Raw genomic sequence first — 23,646 nt, forward strand, 5'->3', positions numbered from 1 at the left:
AAAATATATTGAATAAGCCAACGTGTGATTACTCTGTCTGCAGGTTTCTGAGATCTCACGATAATAAACAAACGTTAACAAACAATATAAAAGAGGACCAAAAAGTTTTCTGTTTCCAGTGAACAATGGCGCCCTCTGCTGGTGCGTTCAAACACAGGTAGAGGCCCTATTGGCTAATTATTATACAGATCAAGTGCAGCACATTGAGTTGCGCAAAAATTAAATTCTCTCAACTCTCCACTGTCTGCGCACATGCAGACTGTCAGCAGTGTGATTATTACAGGCTAATTTCTTACACCCGTAAATCATGAGGCCATAAGAAGCTGTATGATCAGATTCTCTTTGATCGTATGGGCGGATCTGCGCGTTCATGGCTCCCGGGTCACACCTTCTCCAGTCAGCTGTGCATGAACACGATGAGTCCCCTGTGACAGTTACAGCCGCTGACCGACCGTAACCCTCCGAGCGACGACGTTAAATGAGAGGGAGAAGAGAAATTGGGCAGCGGTGACAATTTTCAACAGCCTTAATTGGAGAACCTGACAGCGCCCTGTAACAAATGCAGGTTCCTCCACTGGGCATGCTCTATGTGAGAGAGGAGCTGGGCACGGTGTGAGTAACAGGCAGTTTGGGCGTCTTTTTTTTAGTGAGGAGGTTTGTCACCCTCTCATCTCTGATTTTCTTTATTTAATCACGCAGCACAGAGAACAACATTTTCTCTCTCTCTCTCTCTCTCTCTCTCTCTCTCGCACACACTCAAACTGTGGATCGTCTCTGAATGAAAGGGGAAGTCTATGCGCAGGAGAGCAGCGTCTCTGAGCTGAGACAAAGACCTGCTGTATCGTGGCGGGGTGTCGGTAAAACGCAGAGAGAGGGAGCGGGCAGAGCGTCGGTGTGAAGGAGGTGAGTCTGTAGGCAGCAACAGAGGAGGGACTGAAAGCAGTGTACCGACTCTCCATCAGGAGCTGCTGGACAGGCGCTGTCCGCTCAGCACCACCGCAGTCACCTTGCTGTGAAAGTCATAAACCTGCTCAGGACTGATCTGATCAATTACTGCAACCTGGGGAGTCCCATGAGCTGGATTTATTCTGCTGGCGGGGGGGAAATTGCCAGCGTTTGTCCTTTTACCTCGACATCTTGGATTTACTGACGATGTGACGTCCATTCTTAATGTGATGCCATTGGCTGCGATCATTTTGGATTTCGATTCTATACCCTACAGTGAGTCTGGCAGCTCTACGCGTTCATGATCCTCTAGTTGCATGTGGCAGGTGCGTGTAGAAAATACAGGGGTTTAGAGGGAATGTAGCCTGGTGCGTATCCAGCAGTCCTGATTTCTTTCATAGTTGGTAAGAAACGACAGTTTGCTTTACGCGCTGCTTTTCTTGAAGTAATTGTTTCCTTCAGTCTAATCACTGCTGTGCATGCTTGCACGGGGCGCCTAGACTTACCTTTGCGATGAAGGGAACTTATTGGAGAAATGCCTAAGGGACGCAATGGGCCTGAGCGACGACAAGGATCGCATTGTGATAAACGTGGGAGGGATCAGACATCAGACATACCGCAGCACCCTGCGCACTCTACCTGGCACTCGCTTGTCCTGGCTGGCCGAGCCTGATGCACCCAACCACTTTGACTATGATGCCAAGATCGAGGAATTTTTCTTCGACCGCCACCCCGGCGTTTTTGCACATATCCTTAATTACTACCGGACAGGTAAGCTGCACTGCCCGGCTGATGTCTGCGGGCCCCTCTATGAGGAAGAACTGGCCTTCTGGGGTATTGATGAGACAGACGTGGAGCCATGCTGCTGGATGACCTATCGTCAGCACCGGGAGGCAGAGGAGGCCCTTGATAGTTTCGGCGGGGGGGGGCTGTTAGACCTGGGGAGCGAGGATCCCGAGCCAGAGCAGGAGCATGCCGAGGATGCTGAGGTGGATGAAATGACAAGGAGGCTGGCGCATGGAGACTCTCCTGATGCCAGGAGTGGGAGCCTGTGGAGCCGGTGGCAGAGACATGTCTGGGCCCTGTTTGAGGACCCTTACTCCTCCAAATATGCAAGGGTGAGTAGCTTTATAAGATATTTGCTTGTGCTAAGCCATGGCTTTGTTCTTCCTGTTTCACTTATAATCTGGGGACTCCATAATGAGTTATCAAAGATAAATTGTGAGCTAAAACAATACTCTAAAATGTTTGAAACTGTCAAAACCTGCATGAACAGGAATACAGTTGTGAATTAGTTTACCTCTGTCCTATGATGGTTGAACAAAGACTGATGGATCTGGGAGGCTTTAGAGAGGCTTTTGATGACCTTGAAATTACTCTCCCAGGGGTTTCCACAGCAAGGATTTGACTATACAGAAAGGGAGGGAGAAAAAAAAAAACCACCAAAGACTTAATCTGTCAAAATCATTTTGACAAACCCCCCACCCCCCAACCTCCTCTAAATCACAGATGAAGAAAAAGCAGTTTGTTTTGACTCTCACAGGTTTTTGGATAGATGTTTCCAGGACACAGGGTTCCCTGAGCTGGCTGGCTCTTTGGTTAAACAGGTCAGCTACACATTCGGAAACCAGATCCTTGGCACCAGCAGAATTTTAGTGGCAGACCTCCAGACAGAAAATTGGGTTGCTGTTAGAGGTGACGTTTTTGGACTTTGTCATGGGCACTTTTCCATCTGGGCGCCAAGCCCCTCATTGATGACAATGAAATGACTTTACACCTTCTGATTTTTTTATTTTCTGACCACTGCCTCCTACAAAGACCGCTGCGCTGCACACTGCTTTAACAGCTGTAGCAGTCTGATTGGTGTAATTACTTATCAGGCCTCATCCAGCAAGTGTAAACTGTATTGACATGTCCTCACTCTTACATCAAGCATTAGGGAGAGTGGTATAACCAAGATACACACTGTTCTCTTAGATTTCACCTTTTGCATGCAGGGAAATGTTCCAAGACAGGAACCCCTCAGATGTGTCCTACATTTAACAAAAAGCAGAGCAAAGATTGACAGAGGTCTACCATGTCTGGCAAGAAGATTAATTAGAATTGAGCCTCACAGTTAATTACAGACTCTATTCTCTGTGGATGCATCAGTGGAAAACCCTTGTCACTGCATATCACTATAGGCCTGTGGTTTGTCAGCAACAGAGAGAATCAGCCAATAAGGAGCAAACAATCTTTGCTTGTCACCCTCCCTCCAGGCCACACTGTTCCTAACTGTCACAAAGACACATAATTTAAGATGCAGTCTGATGAGATGCAGCGTTTGTTCAACAGTTTGAGGGGTGGGATGTTCGGAGGGCTGAGCGAACCAGTACATCAGTGGTCGACATGAAAGTGGCTTATAAGATTGGAGGATGCAGGCACTGGTGGTGATGGATGTTTGTCATCTCTCTTTCTAAGTAATATACAAGAGCAGGAAAAAATTTACAGGAGAACCTGCCAGTTAGAGCTGCAACTAAGGATTATCCTCATTATGTGATTATTTTCTGGATTAATCAAGTCAAATTTGAGCCATAAAATGGTGAAACATGCTGATTGTCATTCCCTGAAGTCCAAGATGACATATTCAAAGAACTTGTTTTGTCCAACCAACAGTCCCAAAGAGATCCAGTTTACAGTCGTAGAGGACTAATAAGAAACCCAGCAACAGTTCTCAGTTCAGAAGCTTAAAACAATTAATTATCAAAATTGTTGCAGATGAATATTCTGTTGACTGACTCATCAATAAAGCTTAAAATATTAACATTTCTGTTGATACAGCATCTGTAATAAAGCCACTAGGGTAACCACAGGGCAAAAATTAGCTGTAGATCTTTTTTAGTGTCAATTTTGTTAAACATAAACTTATTAATGAATATACACCATGTCAAACTCTGGGACCCTGAAGGTCTGGGGTCCATGGGGCAGATGCCCACTTTTATAAGTTGTTAATCCAGCCGGTGGTGTTGCTTCCTCTCAGTGTTATTTATTGAGATAGTTATAGTTTGCAGTTGTATTGGATTGTATTGTAGTCTAAGGTGTACTTGTTATTTTGCACAGCACATACTGTAGAGGGGGTGGACAAAACAACATTATGCAATCTGATAAAACAGCACCACATACTAAAATCTCTCTTACACGGTGTCAGCAAGGGTTGAACATTGTTAACTTGACGAAGCTACATTTTAAAAGTAAGTTTGTATTTGATTGTATTAAAAGGTGAAGTTTCCCTTTTGCCCTCTGTATGTTTCGAAGAAATACAATACTGAATTTAAAGTGAATTCAAAAACACACAGCGCCACTGACATGCTACATTACAGTGAATAAACTGCAGCGACTCAACAACCTGATGATTGAGTTCTAAGATTCAGATATTGAACAGTGATGTTGTCTTTCTGAGCAAAGAGAGGAAGTCAGTTTGCTGTAGCCACTGCTAACACACAGGTTCCCTCTGTACTGTCATACTAACATGGAAGGGAAGGAGACATTCATAAGCAGCAGCGATTTCCTCAGCACAATGCGATGAATTGCCAGTGATGAGATATTATGATGAGGGCCTGTTTTCCATCTCATGCTGCATGCCTGCCTTCCTGACACACCGTGAATGGACACAACTGACTAAGATGCTGAGTTTCCTTTGCTCAGTGGAATATATATGACTTCCTCATGCCCAGACATGCCCCACTCCAACTTACCTCCTCCCTGATACCATTAATTACTCCTCCCAGCTACTTTACAACGCTATGCATTAGTCTGAGAAGTACATGCATGAATAAACCTCTATTGATCCAACTTGATTGGGATTCATTGGATGATTAAGTAAGTATCTGCTGTTCCTGTCTAGCTTCTTTGTCCACCAGCTCTGATCTATTGAAGATCCATTGGAGATATAGCTGGTTTTTCATCCATTCAAGCTACAGTAAATTACATGAGTGGTGACACATACCGTAAACCAGCACAGTATGATCAGAGGATAATATGAGGTCAGAGCTGCAATCAATGCCCTGGAGAGAATACTGTATCTGTTACAGCCATGTAGTATGCATCAGAAATATCAGAACCTAAATGTGATGAAATGTGATCGCCCAATTGAAACATAATGAGGGCTAAAGTACTCTTTTGCCATTAAGGGAAATATGGGTTTCTCATAAAAGTGTCTCCTCAGCTAAGCGAGCCTCACCAGCCTCACGAGCTCACTACGATTCCCAAGAGCTGATCATCTGGACAGTATGACCTTGCGTAGGGAAAACCTACTGTACCGATGCTGCTGAAGGGAAGAGCCCCAGCTAAATTTAGTCACGGGGGTCGACACTAATGGCTCGGCCGCTACTGCTGCTGCTGGTGGCTCTTTGTAATTCTGCATGTAGCATACCCTTGAAAATGCCATGACCTTGAGATACGACAGAGGGAAGGGAAGGAAGAAAGGCAAGCGCGCATTGATTGTCCCCTTTACAATGACACTTGTGAATCAAGATGCACAGAGTGCAGGGTGGGTGGGGGGTATGGGGTAGAGGGCGGGTAGTGAGAGTGTGTCAATGCCACTGTCACTGTCAAACCAGTTGCCATTGTCTCAGATTGAATTGCATTGTGTCGTGCAAAGAATGGCAGCTGGGCCATTGAGCTTGATTACACTGCATGTGCTCATTCTCCTCTCTGTCCTTCTCGCCCTCCTCTCTCCCCTCTATTTCTTCTCCTGCACCCTGCACATATTTCCTGCTCAGTGGGTGGCTCTGGCCTCGCTGTTCTTTATTCTGGTGTCCATCACCACTTTCTGTCTGGAGACCCACGAGGCCTTCAACCCCATCATCAACCGTACTGAGCTGGAGCTGGTGGACAACATCACAGTGGAGCACACCTACCAGGAGACGGAGACTGCGGCCTACCTCACCTACATTGAGGGTGTTTGTGTGGTGTGGTTCACTTTTGAATTTCTAATGCGAATAACTTTCTGCCCGAATAAATTTGACTTCATACGGAACGCCCTGAACATCATCGACTTTGTGGCCATCCTGCCCTTCTACCTGGAGGTGGGTCTCAGCGGGCTCTCCTCCAAGGCAGCTAAGGACGTACTGGGTTTCCTGAGAGTGGTCCGCTTTGTGCGGATCCTGCGTATCTTCAAGCTGACACGTCACTTTGTGGGGCTGAGGGTGCTGGGCCACACATTGAGGGCCAGCACCAATGAGTTCCTTCTCCTCATCATCTTCCTTGCTCTCGGTGTCCTCATCTTTGCTACCATGATCTACTACGCTGAACGGATTGGAGCTAACCCCAACGACCCTCGAGCCAGTGAGCACACACACTTCAAGAACATCCCGATCGGATTCTGGTGGGCTGTGGTGACCATGACGACCCTTGGCTATGGAGACATGTACCCTCAGACGACCTCTGGTATGCTGGTTGGAGCCCTGTGTGCCCTGGCAGGTGTGCTGACCATCGCCATGCCCGTCCCTGTGATTGTCAACAACTTTGGAATGTATTACTCGCTGGCCATGGCAAAACAGAAACTACCAAAGAAAAAAAATAGGCATATCCCTCGGGCTCCCCAACCAGGTTCTCCCAACTTCTGTAAGTCAAGCATCAGCTCCCAACCCCAGAGCCCCATTGCCCATGACGATGTTTTCGAGATAAAGTTTCAAGGTAAGAAACAAAGATCATATACTCATATATTCTGATACACTGTTGTCTCGTCACTTGTCCGTCGTCATGAAACAGACACGTCACAACTCAGCTGTTCCCACACTTCAATCAGTTGATGATTTCCCACAGAAAATAATCAATTAAAATATGTAATGAAAAGCATATTTGACTCCGGATAGAAGATTGGAGACTGAGGCAGACTGAGTAATCATGCTATTGATTTTGCACTTATTAATGCAGCAGTTCAGTCCTTCCCTCATTTAAGACTGAGAGTCTGTTATCACCATGTATTTGTAAGAACACTTTAGTCACATGATTCCTCTTGAATTCCTTTGGTTGCATTAGTGCAAAGACATATTGACCTTTGATACAGTTTGTGCTCAAAAATGTAGAACAAGGGACGGTGCGAGGCAAATATTAGACAGCAGCTATACATACAATGTTGTTATACAAGTTAATCCCTGCAGGTCGTAAAGTGAAAATGGCATATATATTAAAGAACATAGTACTAAGCTGGTATATCAAACCAGATTTTTTTCCCTGTGTGTTTTTCTTTCGTTTTCTTTATTGTTTTCTTATAAGATTCCAAGCTGAACGGTGAGGCAGCTAACGCAGCGCTGGCCAACGAAGATTGTCCTCATATAGACCAGGCCATATCTCCGGAGGAAATCTTCAGCCCCAGCGAGAGAGAGCGGCCCTGCTTCCTGGTCACCACTGCTGAACGCCCCAACCACACAGGGGGCAGAGTAAGGAGGGGTACGTACAGTAACAGCCAATCACAGGCCCCCGTAAGACACTGACACCCTGTAGAGCGTAGACAGGACACGCTTTCTTTATCCCTCTTTGCTGAGTGTTACATCTCAGTTTTACACAGGCACATGCACACAAACACACAGAAGCACACACAACTATAAAACCTCTTATTACAACCTTCACACACTTTCACAGCAGCTTCTTCTTCTCAATCATCCCATTGGGAATTGTATATATTCCAAGTCACAATAACATCTTTTAAGGCCAAGCACAATCACCACAAATGCTAATAGGTCAATAGTAATTTTCCACATCTACATAATATATTTTTTGATACCATGCATAATGTAATACCCCTATTTACTTACCAGTAAAAAAAGCTATTTTCGAGATTTATATGATCTAGAATGTGTTGTCTTACATGCCTATGAAAGTATTTATGTGTTACGCGTGTATCATGTATGTATATGTGTTTTAATGATAAATACTGTGCGGGACCCTGACTTATGAGTACATTGGTCTTGACCATAACGGTGCATGAAGTGTCTTGCTGATGGGTGCTATCAGTATGGTGAAGGAGCACAACACAAATGGAGGAAGGCTAATGTCAAATATTATTATTAATATCACTGAGAGCCAAATTCTAGCTCACTGATTTTTATACTTTAATACCAGGGTTAAGCCCCTTTTTGTTTACTTTTATTTATTCACTATTAATGTTAAAAACATTCCTAAGAAAGTTAGGTTAGTCTCCGGCTGTGTGTGCAGCCAGCACATCAACAGTAAATGGCGTCCAGTATGAAATTCTGCCTGTAGCTGAGAATACATTCCCTGCCTGAGGTGCCTACCTTTTCGAGTCTTTTATAGTGTTATACTCCAAACCATTCCAGTACCACCCGGTGCATGCTGTTGTACTCCTGATGCACTCAATGCATGGAGAATAATAATCTGTCTCAAGTCTGTGTTGACCTGTTTCTTTGGAGACAAAAACAAGAAAGCAACAGGTGTAGTATTGCCAGTGAGGAACACCAAAACATTTTGTCATGGATTTTAGTGCTGCAGTGTACTCAGAACGTTCTCTGTTTTTCAACTGAAGGTTATGAAAAGCCTTGGAGCCTTAACAGCATGTCTGGCATGAGCGGGGATGCCTCTGGAGTGTCCTCAGTGTCCGCCCTGCCCTGCAGCCCACCCTGTCTAATGCAGCACTCACATTCTCCCATCCCATCCATTATGTAGCATGGTTGAGTAGCAGACACAATGCCATTGGAAGGCCAGTCCACACTCCTCCTTCTTATCCTTCCTGTCAGATTTTGCTTTTACACTTGCCTTCGCTCCTGCTTTTTTCATTTTGATTTCTTTATTTTTCTGGAAAACTGTATCTTAACTGTGCTAATACTCAAGCTTCCCAAGTGTTCTCCTTGGGTGTGTCATCATATCCTCGACTAGAAAACATTGGCACATGCCACTCTGCATGGGTCACTTCAGTTGCAGACAAAGCACTGTTCTACTTCTGCCACAGGCTAACCCCACTCTTTCCCTGTGTTTAAATCATTGCCTGTTGCTCTGTTGCTTTTGATCTCGCATTCTCTTCTGCCAGTAACTTTTATCTCATCTGCTTTTTACAATTTTGTGAAAGAAATTTTCATAAGATGTAACCCCTGCTAATATGCTGGACATTAACAATACATGGCTTTTAAACATATCCAAAAGGTACCATTGCCAGCTGTTAAGGGAACTCCTCTTAAGTGCTTTGTACGTTGCAAAGTAGAGACGTTTTCCTTCTGAAAGTGCAATCCAGACAAGGCTTAATGTTATCTGAGTGGCCATTAAAAAAAATATTTTAACATGATGTTCATGATGTCCAATGCAATATGGAGATGATGACAATTCCTATGATACTAGTGATGAATACATCTAATGTCAAAAGAACTAAAACTGTTTGTTCATTTGCATGAACTGCATGAGAAATTATGTTCAACAAGAAGCTAACTGTATCGCAGTACCTGTAAGAAAAAAAAAAAACTTTTTCTTTCAAAAGTTCCTACAGCTTTGTCATTTTTTATGCATTTTGAGACAGCTTTACAAGAGACTCAGTCATAGCAGAGATTTTTATGTAGCTGCCATTCTTTGCCTTTCCCCAAATTCATACAGTATATTTATTTTTTTGTTTTTATTTGACTGGGGCCTCCAACTAAAATAGTGTGATTTAACTTGAATAATCTGTCAAAAAGCCAACCAATGCTGTTATGAGCATAAATAGTTTTTATACAGCTATATTTACAGGTATTTATGAGTTTTTAAACAGTATCGATAGTCTGCAGCAATTTCACTGACTGCTGTGATGCCTAAATTAAGGCAAGACTGAATTATTAAACAATGGTGCCTTCATACCTGGTGAGGCAAAGTAAAAGTGAGTAATAAATTGACATGATATTACATAAGTGCTCGCAGTGTAGCATCAATTAATTTTATACCATGCTCATAACAGTGTAATGAAAGCTTTATTTACAAGGTGCACCTTGTACCTTTTGCACCCTCGTACCCTCAATCACAGTAAAACAACCTATTGGTTATTATTGTAACACCATACATGCATACTAGGATTTAGCCTTTAGTGAGATACATAACTCCAAGCAAAAAACACCTGAAAATACTGACTTAATAGTCCCAAACTCAAGAAAACTTTTGTATGATAAAGCACAAAATATTATCAAAGGGGACCAGGCAACTCTACAGAGCCAAAATATATCAAGTTATCAACCAGAGATGTCAGAATGACTCCTACAGTATGTATGTTTATTGATTTAAAACATCAATACTATTACTGTTACATGTATTGATACTGTCCCAATAATTATGCACAATTCTTTCAGGGCACTTTAACCAATTTTATGTTGACCAATCAGATATGTTAATTTCTAGAAGAATATATAAGTATAGCAACTCATCTAAGTTTTGTTTTTATTCTGAATGAGCAGAGTTTTACATTTTGAGTCATGTCTCTTGTGGTAATTAATTGACGTTATATATTTAAAAAGAAAAAAAAACCTTGTGAAGATTTGATGTGAAGAGATGCAGGTGAATTATATGCTCATGCAATTCAAGTGGAAAAAAAAAAGTACAATACGACACAGTATGGGATGTGGGTCTACTTGGGGAAAGGTAAATGCATGTATTTTACATTTATGCAACAGAAAAGTATTCAAATAAAATATGTAAATATAAGTCCTTGCATGAAATAAATTTTGTACACAACGAGCGTTTAGACTCCGTTTTTATTCAACAGCACTATGCATACATACAACTTTCCTTTCCCACTAGCTTAAGGCTAGTGCTTTCAACTGCTGTTTGACCCTCTGTCTACCTGTGTTCGGGTCAAAGAGAGCATAAAAAACGAGGTGACTGTGAGAGCATGACGCAAAGTATACAAACGCATGACAATGACTGAACTACTGTACATCAACCTGTAAAACGCAGCATGATTGGGCATGTTTATTAACCGACTCAGAGTCCAGCCTCTGTACACAGACAGTACATCGTCGTCTGATGCCTTGGCTAAGCATGGGAAATACATGGTAAACCTGTCGTTTACCATGAGGAACTAACGGAGCACATTTTCTTTACTCTCCAAGCTAGTGTCATCCCTCACCTCTCCCCGCACCTCCGAGGTATCCATCGTCGCCATCATTTCCATCATTATACATAATTTGTGTAATAATTTATTTTTGTTATTGTTTTTTTATATGTTTATAGAGACCCAGCGACAGCACCGGAGCAGACAACCAACAGAGTCAGTTTGTGTTATGAACCATGGTGTACCAACCACTATGTGTATGACCCATAATGGCTCATCACCCACCTGATAGTCCTGTAGCATTGTTGTGTGTATTACTTAGTATTTTTAAATGGGTGTGACAGTGACAACCTGTACATCACAAACTCAGCATAGATGTAGCACTGAGGAAGTTTTGTTGTCAAGCCTTATGTAGCTCAGTATCTGTGACTGGTTACTGTGTTGTAATTTGTGTGCCTATTTTTGGTGTGTGCCAGTGTTGTAAATACGCTTTTCTGTGTGCTGAAGTTGTGTGTACCAATGTTTTTGAGTGATCATCAAATATTTGTGTGCTTCTTCTGTTGAAAGAAAAAAGAAAAAAAAAAATGTTGCTCCGATTTAACCCCCCCCCCCAGCGAAAACCTGTCACTTGTCATGTCAGCCAGACTAAACAGTGGGAAACAAATCGTTAACTTTGCACTGTCATGGTCACATCTTTGTAGACTTTTTGCACTGTTTTGCACCAGTGAATTTTTAACATTCCTTTGATATGTTTTCAGCCATCAAAGAGATAACATCCACAAAAAAATGAAAAAGGTCATACTTTTAAAAAACAACAAAAACAAAACCAAAAAAACACCACTTTTACCTTGTATTAATGACGCATTAAAATGGCAAAATGTGCTGTTAAAAACACGTAAGTCATTTATTGTTAGTCAGACATGAATAATAATTATTCAACATTAACCGATGTTGTTATATCTTCATATGTAGCTATACTTTGATTAACAAAGACAGCTAATATATAAAATACACAGCTAAGACATTAAGAATTATTCTGTTGTATGTTTTAATTGACAATCATGTGGAATCGGATTATTATTCTTTTTCTGCACACATGCAAATTGGTAAATTAGTATGTAATACTAAGTGATGCCAAAACATCATACGCCTCATACTGGACAAGTGCCTCTGTTATGCAAGTTCTTCTTACCATTCAGGACTATAGCTTAACCAACATGATGAACTTATGTACATTTTATTTTAAACTAACCATCAATCACCAGCCATTAAAAACAAGCACCAGTTCAGACTTAAAAAGTACACAGATACAATAAGGACCCCCGTATGGATCAGTCTCTAAAAGCAAGCAGTGAGAATACCTAATTAAAAAACAGCCATCGGGTACAAAGTATTGATTAATTGTTTGTGTGGAAAAGTTAGTGGAAAGGGACCAACTTTTTACCAAACAACTGCAAACACACTGCCAACAACTTGCCGAGATCTGTGTGCAGTCAGGCACAGCAGATCTGGATCTGCCAGTAGAGCTGAGCACAAATGGGGGGACAGTGTGCTGATCATTGTTGAATGAAACAAACAAACAAACAAAAAACAAAACAAAACAAAACAAAACAAAAATATATATATATATATATATATATATATATAATAATAATACAGCAGCAGTTATTATTAATGGAATCAATGACGCAACAAAGAGGCAACTGTTGTGTGCCATTTAGTGAGCCTTCAGAGTGTGTGTTTTGAACACCATGCATTTTGTGGTTAGTTATCTCAATAAGGTGTTCAGTGATCGTTTTGATTGGTTTGTTGTTTAGGGGTTTTTTGTGTCTTTTTTGACCAATACAGTTCAGGCTTGTACAATAAATAGTGATAAATAAAAAAAACACAGAAATGATCATTTTTCAGTGAGTGTTGATTTATTTTTTGAAAGTAATCCAGGGTAAAGCACTTTAATTTAACTTTCATTAACGCATAATTTCAGTGACACAGATGATTTCTACATTTAATTTGCCTAAACTATAATCATAAAATAAAAACCTTTGAAAAGAAAGAAAAGGTAAATATAAGGGAAAATATCATCCCTGACCCATTCCCATCGCCCTTGACCAAGGCATTGCTTAAGACCTGCAGCTAGTCCCAGGGTGTGCTGCACTGTGGTCGCCCACACCTTATAAATATGTAGGTTGGGTCAAATGCAGCAGACAAGTTTCTCCCAAAAGGAATTAATGATGTATACAGTATGAAAGTGGTGCAAATAAGACAAACATAACAACAAAGAATATCGCACAGACTGACAAGAATATAAATAAGTGATGGACAGTTAGCAAAGAAAAAATACCGTCTTGTATGTCTGAGTGGTAAATCATGAGATTTTGCAGGGATTGACTGCCTCCTGACACTCAAGATCACAGCAATAAAACCGCTGACATGGGAAGATGGAGCTATAGCACCAGTCTAGCCCATCCCTCACACGATCCATTACGGCTTCATTCAGGAAGACAAACATGGCAGTTGGACCAGGAGCCATAGGCACGGCCATGTCCTGCAAAGCCAACGCCCCCAGTCATGTCCATCAAAGTGACGGGCTGGTCAGAGAAATTATGGCCTCTGTTCACATGAAACATAACTCAACCTGTGTCAAACCACACGATAGTATTTATAACAACAGTTCAGTTTGAAGTCTGACCTGTTCAAGCAGCTCAGGTAGCCTTTTCAGAAGGTGAAAGTTACTGTATATTCAAAGGCACTTCAAAATAACATGCATAGCAACAATAAGCCACTAAATCACTCAGAAATGTTACTTCACAAAGTCACTGTTTGTCTCGTCTCTGATTGTCACATGCCGAATGAATGTTCCTGCTAGAGTCGGTGCAGAGTTTAATCACGAGCCAGTTGCCGCGGTGCACAATGCCATAGAGTGTCCAGCTCCACAGCCAATGAGAAGAGGTCTGAGACCAGATATGAGCTGAGGCTGAAAGACGTCGGTCTGTGAACCGTCTCCACACATTCCATGTTCGTTCCAGCCCCAGGAAAGGAGACAACCCCCTGAAAAGGAGAGGGGTCATGGGTCAGTGGAGCTGACAGGAAAGAGACGGGGCTGCAGCACTGTACCATGTAGGCTAAAATTAGCAGCCTGAAGAAAAAAAACAAGGAAGGCTGTGAGCACGCATGCACACACAAACACGCACACACAAACACACACACACAAACACATACACATACACACACAGTCTCTGTTCCTAACGTTGACACTCAGCCAGTAATAAAGCCTCCCCGCTCTTCACAACTGGTGAGCTTGTTGGTGGGTGTGGTCAGGTCTGCATCACCGAGGAGACACGTGCCATGGCAACATAGTTACCTAATAGGCTCCATTGCCATGGCAACAGAAGCGAGCTTGCTTTCTCAAGGGTAACACATCTTCAAGCTTTCCCCATCCTGCAGTTGTGTGTCTTTCATGCCATTTTTTCATTTATTTTCATCAAAAGGTTTCTTTGTCTTTGCGTTTTTAGCTCGTCTCTGAAAATCAGGAGCTTCCAAGATGGATGTTTTTTTACAGTTACCAGACCAGGATATCGTGCCAGCACCTTATGTGACAGTCTGCCAGATATGGCTTGTGCATAACAGACACACACGTAGCCCCGTGTTTAAGATACTGCATGTATTTATAACTGGACTGTATCCGTCTCCATCTTATATTAAGATTAGTCATTCATCATCCTAGTCCTCATTTATTAGTGAACTTAATCTGTTGAAACGTTTCGTTCATTGGGGGAAAAAGCGTTATTTTGGTACTGTGCTTAATTCATGGACTCACTGACTGGAGTATAGCACATCAGTGTTTCCATGGCAACAAAGTGCCTGCGCAATATCCAGCACAACAAAAGGATGAAAATCAAGACACTCAAACCAAAAGCCATTTCCTTGTAAACAAATCCTGTCATTCGGATTTACATTTGACAGTTTACATTTTCACACCTAATTAACATCACAACATCTGCAGGAGGTGCATTTGTTAAGCATATATGTCAGGTACAAGTTAAAACAGGATCTGATCTAAGGTGTTTGTCCTTCTACAATCCTGTGAAGTTCAAAATGTTCACATTAACAAAAATCTTTCCTCAGATTGGATGAGCTGTGCCCACAGCGTCTTTGGCATTTCTCCCACCTCTGACCACCGGCGATGAATTTTCATACTCGAGGAGCACTTCCTCAGGTGCAAATGGGCAAGGGCTGAACAGGCAACAGATATCATAAGCAGCATGCAATGCTCTCCGTTCCTTTCTGCCTGACCTACTTCAGCACCAGAAATAGCAGCACTCAGGTCTCTGCTTCAAATCCTGTTTTGCTATTTCATTGCTCCTGCCACCACGCTCGAGACAGGAGGAGAAAAAGGGGAGAACATGACAGAGGAGCGGGGTGCTGGAGGTTAACATGAGCTCCCCCTTTACCGGTTCTGCTTTCTCATCACATAACCGAACTTCTGAAAGCACAGAGTGGCACTTTGTGAGAACTGTCATTATGATGGATAGAAGATGCATTAACACTATACAACCTAATTATAATGGCACGTCCAGTTAACTGGTTAAATTGGTCAGGGCATTAAAAGTGGATGGCAGTTTGCTTGTAGAGATACCAGTGTATGTTCGGCGTTACCTCTCCAATGGAGCGCTGTGCTTGTGTTCATCTGCTGTATATTCATGCTGATGTAAAAAACTGGGTCAGTGTTAAAAATTTAATGCAAAAGATTTTACTCTCAAAATGTTTTACAGTGCTAGTTGGTGACTATAGGAAAGCAGGAGACTTTTGTCAAACCTGGAAAGAATGAAAGCACATTTAATCTCTTTGTAAGTTTGATGAGGAATCACAAACACTCAGATATGTCTGTTTGTTTAGTATTCTTTCAGGGATGTGTGTGACTGCAGTGTCTGTGTTCTGATCTTATGTGGATAAAGGGAGATTGCTCTCCAAACACTCCACTGGAAATACATGCCTGTAATTGTGCGTGTGGCTAATTCAGGTCCTTTACAGGCCTGTTCGGGTAATTGCTCCTGTCAATGATACCCATGTATTCATGCTGTAATGACTTCCTGATGCAAAGGCCATAGAGCAATGAGCTGACCTGAGAAACCCTCTGCAGCATTACCAGAAGGATTAATATTTCACACTGACGTTTAACTGTAATATATTAAACAGCTCCCTTACCAGTTCTTTGGTTCAGAGAAGAGGATGAAATAGTTTAGCCCGACCTATGTGTATTCCCTATTTCTTTATATGGTCAGAGCCAGAGTCAAGTCAGGTCAGAAATTATGTCTCTTCTTTAATCCACTTGCACTTACTGAAACAAATAAGTTTAAACTATTTCTGCTTAATTTCTCAGAAACCTCTCTTCCTTGATGTACCTTTCCAGTGCAGTTGTGTATTATGTAGTCAGATGTTTATGCTTATTTACTTTCCTGCAACATCTTTTACTGGCAAACATATTGGCAATTATGGCTGTTTTTATAATAACATATAAAAAGAAAATCAGAAGAAAAGCTTGATATAAGCTAAATGAGAGGAAAAGCTAAGAAAATGTAAGAACATGTTTGAGAGAATGCACTCACCCACGATGGCAAGGTTATGTTCCGATCCACATGCGATCTGTAGAGAAAAAGATTTGAAAAATGTTTAAAATGCATGTTGAACGCAGACACACAATTTTAAGACTGTAATATCCAAGAATTGTTATGCCAACACCGATACTGAGATACTTTGTAACCAAACCTGCTTTAAAAAATGAAATAAAATTCCGTGTCAAGATGAAGTCATCCAGCTTTTATTCAGAACTGCATACAACATGAGTGGACGCAACACAGATGGCATTAGAGGTGATTTCACTGTAAATACATTAGACACTTCAACAGACACTCCAATATGAAATCACTCACTCCACAATGCATCATCAGAAAGCAAAGCAGACAAATGTAATATAAATGCCAGCTCATTCATAAAAGCTAAAACACTGCTGAGCTGCCCAGAGGAATTAATGCCACTGTTTCAGACTGGCTGCCTTTCATGATCAAAACCTTTTACAATTTAATGAATTTTTCGCATATTCCTTTGCTTCACAGCTGCTTCAGGAACTGAAGCGACAAATTTAAATGCTGATTGTGAGCTTGTAATAAAAGAATTGAATATATATATATATATATATATATATATACTGTATATACACACACATAGTTTGTAATTCAGGGATGCTTTGATGAAGCAATGTTTTTGATAAAGCAAACAGCTGCGGCAACAAACACACCCACTGATTCCTGAGCCACTGATGGATTATAATTTGTTACTCCAGTAATGTTCATAGGCCTCATAATATTGTGAGTTTACTAAATATTGACTCTGTGGGTGTGTATGTACAGTGTTAGGACCAACATGCTATTGTGCGCTGAGAGATTCATCGTCCTGTCAGCTAATCCATCTTGCCTTTAGCTTTACACACACAAGGTGACTACATCTTGACATACACCAGTGCTGCAATGATCTATGCACAGTGGAAGAATGATCCAAAGCTTGCCCTTGTCCATCCGTGACATCCACTTTACTGGCAACAATCTACTACCCTATAGATGCCATTTAGACTACTGGTTAACTGCTGCAATCCTGTGATCCTCACACATAATTGCCCTCATGGGAGAAGAGACCTCTGCCTTCACTAAATGTAAGTGGTTCTCTCCCAAGTGGAAGATAATGGTAGTGTGTGTTTTTTTTTTTTTTTTTAACAGGCTAGATATTGTCAAGCAAATTATTGAGATCCCACTCTTTGTGGGCCTGGCTCTCATTCAGTGGCACTATGATTCACCTCATACTAAACAAGCTTCAGCTACCTGTTCTATTTGTGGTTGTCTGCTGCCCCCTTCTGGATTGACACAGACATTTTCAGACACAATACAAAGTTGACCACCACAATAATAAGAGTCTAGAGTGTATCATCAATAATCTAATAAACATCCGATTGCTATTTCTTTTTGTCCCCTAGGCTATTCAGTCTTAAGAAGTGCCAAACACTGAGACGTCTCACCTGAGTTGCTCCATTGAGGACTTTAACCTCTGCAGGGAGGCAAACCTCCTGGTTTCCACCTTCTGCTAAAGCACCAGCTGACTGCTGCTCTGGGTTCTTATTGATTGATGCTTGTCGGCCCAGCTGTCCATAACCTCCTCTGCCCCATGTGAACACTCTTCCACTCTCTGAAATGAATTATGGCCTTGTTCAGATATGGCAACTGTCCTTTTCTCCAGACATGACACTTAGAATTGAAGCCAAACAGTTCAATCTTTACCATTATCACATATGAATGAGATTGTCCATGTGAGATGCAATCTCACCAACTAGAAAAACTCAGTTTGGTCGAGGGGAGTGGTAGCACCTGGGTTGACCGTGCAAGAGAAATGATAGAAATGTCATTAAAATACCTACTCGCTCACTGTGAATTTTCTGGACAGCTGTATTCCTATATCGGATCAATCAGACATTACAGACTTTGTACTAGGGAGCTGGCAGGGTGAAGTCTGTTTAATGTATGGTACAACAGATTTGGACATTTACATTCACACATACAGCTCTTCTGGGTAATGTCTAGAGAAGGTCAGGGTTGCAATGCATGAGTGAAAGCAGGTTTGGTTTCATCAGACCAGAGAACTTTGTTTCCCACAATCTGAGAGTCCTTTATGTGCTTTTTTTTTTTTTTGCAAACTTCAAGTATGCTTTCATGTGACTGTCACTGAGGCATTGGTGGAGAGCTGCAGTAATGGTTCCACTGGAAGGGTTGCCATCTCTACACAGGATCTCCGGAGCTCAGACAGAATGACTATTGGGTTCTTGGCCACCACTGTTACCAAGGCTTTTCTCCCCCAATTGCTCAGTTTAGCCAGGAGGACAGCTCTAGGGAGATTCCCGGTTGTTCCACACTTCTTCCATTTAAGAATTATGGAGACCACTGTGCTGTCGGGAGCCTTGAATGCAGCAGAATCTTTTTTGTAGCCTTCCCATGCCTTCCTGTGCCTCAACACAATCTTGTCTCTGAGCTCTGCAGGAAGTTACTTCCTCCTCAGGCTTGGTTTTTGCTCTGATATGCATTCTCAGATGTGAGACCTTATATTGACAGGTGTGCACCTTTCCAAATCATGTGCAATCAGTTGAATTTACCACAGGTGGACTCCAGTCAAGGTATAGAAACATCTCAAAGATAATCAAGAGAAATGTGAGGCACTCAAGCTACATTTCCAGTGTCATAGTAACGGGTCTGAATATTTATGTCAATGTGTTATTTCAGTTTTTCATTTTTAATAAATTTGCAAAATATCCAAATTCTGTTTATACTTTTTCAATATGGGATATCAAGTGTAGATTGATGAGGGGAAAATGACTTTAGATGATTTTAGCATAAGGCTGCAACATAACAAAATGTGAAAAAAAATGACAGGGGCTAGATACTTTCTGAATGAGCTGCAAATCCTGTTAAAACTGGTGAGTATCATAGTCGTAATATGTAAAGTATATGTTATTATGTTTCACCTGTTTGAGCAACAATGTGTGTCCAGCCGCTCCACAAATGTATTACTTTCTCTCCATCCAGTAACGAACGCTTCAGGAGAGTTGGAGAGGACAGGAAGGGCTCTGTGGTGGTCAGCTGACTATGTTTGTTGCTTCCCCACAGAAACAAATCACCGTCTTCTGCATACAAGACAGGAAAAACATTACTCTTCATCCAGCAGAGGCAGCAGCAGAAAGGCAGAGCAGTAATTGAGTGGTACTGGTCAACTAATTGAGACAGAGAGTTAAGACAGAGGGGAGCCCTGCCATAATGATGTCTGAACATGAAGTGGAAGGCAACTCACTAGTACAACCTGAGAGTATAAATGCTCCTTGAGGAAGAGCAGCATGAAATGGATATCTGCTTTTAAATTATATTTGCTCTGCTCTTTACTGTTTGCAATCCAGTGACTTTATACACTTCTACAAATTCAATGAAAACTTCTTATAAGCTGGGAGCTTCCAGTCTTGTTTTTTTCTGAAGGCACTCTGGCCAGTTTCAAGAAATTTCCTGTTGTTTCTGGTGTAAATAACTTGCTGGAATGCTTATATCCAAAATCACAAGTACTTTGAGCTGCATTTCTTCTATGAAAGGTGCTACACAAATAAAGTTTATCATTATTATCATTATTATTATTATTATTATTATTATTACTACTGGAAAATTAAGCATGAAGGTTTTTTTGCTAGTTGGAAAATTTGGAGCCTAAAAACACTTCCCAGTCTAACTCAGTGGCTCATAACTATACTAAATAAAGCAAATGAACACAGCATAATGGCTGTCATATATACCAGTGTCATACCTGTAAGGCACACACAGTGCGCTGAGCCTGCAGCTACCAGGTGTGGTGTTTTCTGATCCAGACCTGCAACATTAGCACAAATATCTGGTCACATTTGTCAGTCATCAGAATTTAAATCAGTGTAAATCACTTAATGCCTGAAAAAGTTGTGTCTTATGTACTTCTGCTCAGTGCAGAGTTCCACTTACCTGGTACCAGACAGGGCACCTTAGAGCAGAGGTGCGATGGGATAGGGTGAGGACTGAGTGCTCTCTTAGCCAGACTGAAAAGACCGGTTCCCCATTGATACACGCAGCCTGAGTCTGAAGGCCAAACAGAAGATTAGGATCTGTTGACTGTCAAATGAAAACTTACTGAGGACAGTTTTTGGTGCTAACTTACCAGTAACAGCGAGTGAGTGTCTAAGTCCTGCCGCTACGCTCACCACTGGATCCTTCAGACACTAAGAACAAACAGCAAAATGAAATGATCATGACATGAAGTTGGTTTGTAACAGAACACTCAGAATTGATTATATAAAGGTATGACAAGAATTAGAGAGGCTTCCAAAGTTGTGGCTATATTGTGTTATTAAAGTAAGTAAAAGACACCCATGCTTTGTGCTCACCTCAACAAACAGTAGATCTGCAGAGTGCCTGACTGTCGGTCCAACACCCAGTTGTCCAAATGCATTGGAGCCACACGCCAGTACTTGGCCACAATCTGTCAGTAGGATGTAAAAATAACAGAAGTATCCATAAATAAAAAAACACTGAAATATTCAACTTTTGTATGGGTGGAAGGTAGTTCCAGACTTTCTCTGTCATTCCTATTTCTATCATTACTCTGCTATGAATTCTGGGTAATTACTTCAAGCAGCTGTAATTACAAACTGCACATTGACATGAATGGTATTTACAAATCAGAAACTGGTTATTACAGTAACTTCCATATCACATGAATGTGGCATAAATCTGTGGGTCTGTGAGGACTGCTCCAATTTTCACTTACTGTGTTTAATGCAACGTGGTTGCATTCTTTTATAGATCTATCAGTTAGAGCTATTTTACCCAGTGTTCACACAAACTCCCCATTACTATCATCTTACTTATTTTAACTAACTCACCAAGTGTAAGTTATATATATATATATATATATATTTACATACAATTCATTTGTTCTTACATATGTTCATTTAGGTCCTGCTGTAAAATCCAAATGATTGCCTCAAGATTAATAAAATGTCATCCTATCACATACATCATCTCTGCCTTGAGGGAAATCCTTTTTCAACTCTCACAAAAATGGCTAATCCTTCTCAACCTAGTGTACATGAAAAACAGAGTACCATTTCCTGATCTGAAATCTAGCTCACCAGTGAGAAGAAGAGTAAAATCCCAACCACAGGTCACATTTGTGACTGTCTGATTTAAGCTGGGGCAGAGTTGAAGAGTTGAGATGTCTGTATTGTGGCCAAGGCCCAGCTGGCCTCTGTTGTTCTGTCCGCACACAAACACCTCTCCATTCTCTGTCAAAAACAAAATACACCATAATGAAAACCATGTGTTTGTTTACTTAAATATACACACAGACAGTGCTCAAAAACTAAGTTGACAATTCACACATGAAAGAATTAAGTTCAGAAGTTTCTTGGAGAAAGCTGTAAAATGAAGGGAAAAAAAACATTGATTAAAGGACTATAGCCTGTCTGGAAAAAATGCCCTTTGATATGGGGGGGGGGGGGGTACTTTACTAAGTAAAAGTAGCAATACCATCGTATAGAAATACTCTGTTAGAAGTAAAGTAGCAGTTCTGCAGTCAACATTTTACTTAAGTAAAAGAACAGAAGCAGAAGAATCAAAATACATTTAATGTACCACAAGTAAAAGTACTCATTATGCAGAATGGCCCATTTCAGAATAATATATATATATATTACTGGGTTATATCTACTGATGCAATCATTTGTACATCACTTTAATATTGCTTTTAAAGGTTTGGCAAATTTTAACTACTTAACATACTCCTGGGTAGCTGGTGATTTCACCCTTGGCTATCAATAAAGTCTTATTTTAACCTATAAAAATGCATCATCTTTTTATGCTGATTATATTTTGTATTATTAATATGAAACTGCAAAAACTCAGATTGTAGAATAAATGTAGAGTAGAGGCATATGGTGCCAGAAAAATGGAAATACTTAAGTAAAGTAAAAGTACCTCAAAGTTGTAATTAAGCACCACAGTAAGTATCTTAAATAAACAGGGAAAATAATCAACGTTTGGATCATCTGGCCAGTAGGGGGGGCACATGACCTCTTAAATGCTTCTTCAGACTTTGTTGACATGACTGAACCATGACTTAACACGTTAGGTAGCAGGTGGACAAGGCTTGTATTTAAAATGAATGAATGAAGTTCCGTTTGGAAAACAAACCGTAACCTACCGGTGACAAACACAGAGTGACCCCCGCCGCCGCTCACAGTCCGGACTGCCCTGCTTTGTAAAGCAGCAGTGTCAGAGAGCCGGGGCGCTAACTGGTCCTCCACATGTCCCTGTCCCAGCTGCCCGTAGCTGTTCGCCCCCTGACATTAATGACATTAATCACTAACTGCAGGACACAGAGACGACACTGTTAACGCTCATTTAGCCGTTAACTAGATTTTAACGGCCGTTTGTTTTCGCTGCAATTGTAGCTAGCACTTGGAGCTAGTTCGCTGACTGTTTGGCTAACGTTAGCAAAAGTGCTACGGTAACGCTGCCAAAAAAGTGTAACTCTGCTGCCGGTGAGTATTTGAAACCATTTAAATACATGGCCGGACACACAAACAACTTTAATATTTAAACATGTTAACGGTAAAGATAACAAACTTACCCAAGAGAGTAAACTTAACTCCGGCTGCGACTTAGTTTCCATGGAGTACTTTGCTATTAATAAGTTAGTCCAGTATGATTTACGACACTGTCGCGAAGCAAAATGGCCTTCTTTCCATAGTGTTAATGGTATTATTACTGGATGATGAATAATTTACTGATGCTTTATGGATCGGCTTTATAGCCGTTATTAAGAACAACTTTTGGCTTGCCAGGTTGTGGAAAATCCACCTTCAGCATGACACTTGTTGATGATGTTGATTTATTAAATTGCTTTAGTTTTAGCTGGCTGTATGAGTAGCAACTGGGTGTAGAAATGATTAGTTTTATTAGTCACATTATGTGCTATTTTGATCAGGTTTTTCCCTAAACTGGACAGAAAGACTGAGTGATAACATTCTGGAAGTGGGACATTTTGAAAATTTCTGTCAGCCCGAACTTTAAATAAAACTGTTTAGAATGGCA

At 41.2% G+C, this 23,646-nt stretch overlaps 2 protein-coding genes across 4 annotated transcripts; one reads left to right on the forward strand and one right to left on the reverse strand.

Moving 5' to 3' along the window:
• Nucleotides 1-367: 367 nt before the first annotated feature.
• On the forward strand, nucleotides 368-11,237 carry kcnc1b (potassium voltage-gated channel, Shaw-related subfamily, member 1b). Of its 2 annotated transcripts, none has more exons than XM_023422626.2 (4): nucleotides 368-2,063; nucleotides 5,706-6,621; nucleotides 7,204-7,377; nucleotides 11,128-11,237. In XM_023422626.2, exons 1-4 carry the CDS (start codon nucleotides 1,497-1,499, stop codon nucleotides 11,235-11,237), a joined length of 1,767 nt encoding a protein of 588 aa, XP_023278394.1. In that variant the 5' UTR covers nucleotides 368-1,496. The 2 variants fall into 2 exon arrangements, with proteins under 2 accessions (XP_023278394.1, XP_023278393.1); XM_023422625.2 differs by lacking the exon at nucleotides 11,128-11,237 and adding an exon at nucleotides 8,471-10,633.
• A 1,611-nt stretch (nucleotides 11,238-12,848) lies between these two features.
• Nucleotides 12,849-23,294, reverse strand: sergef (secretion regulating guanine nucleotide exchange factor). 2 transcript variants are annotated; one of them, XM_023422630.2, is made up of 11 exons: nucleotides 23,183-23,294; nucleotides 22,754-22,892; nucleotides 21,684-21,836; nucleotides 20,937-21,031; nucleotides 20,711-20,771; nucleotides 20,518-20,631; nucleotides 20,330-20,392; nucleotides 19,509-19,664; nucleotides 18,015-18,181; nucleotides 16,555-16,591; nucleotides 12,849-13,996 (listed from the first exon to the last, which is right to left on the reverse strand). In XM_023422630.2, the coding sequence occupies exons 1-11, from the start codon at nucleotides 23,222-23,224 to the stop codon at nucleotides 13,833-13,835; spliced, it is 1,191 nt and encodes a 396-aa protein (XP_023278398.1). In that variant the 5' UTR covers nucleotides 23,225-23,294; the 3' UTR covers nucleotides 12,849-13,832. The 2 variants fall into 2 exon arrangements, with proteins under 2 accessions (XP_023278398.1, XP_023278397.1); XM_023422629.2 differs by having other exon boundaries at nucleotides 19,509-19,667.
• Nucleotides 23,295-23,646: the final 352 nt, after the last annotated feature.

This window comes from Seriola lalandi, unplaced genomic scaffold, assembly GCF_002814215.2.
Source record: "Seriola lalandi dorsalis isolate HSWRI2012SDOR001 ecotype SW California unplaced genomic scaffold, Sedor1 jcf7180002054682, whole genome shotgun sequence".
In the NCBI taxonomy this organism is placed as follows: domain Eukaryota; kingdom Metazoa; phylum Chordata; class Actinopteri; order Carangiformes; family Carangidae; genus Seriola; species Seriola lalandi.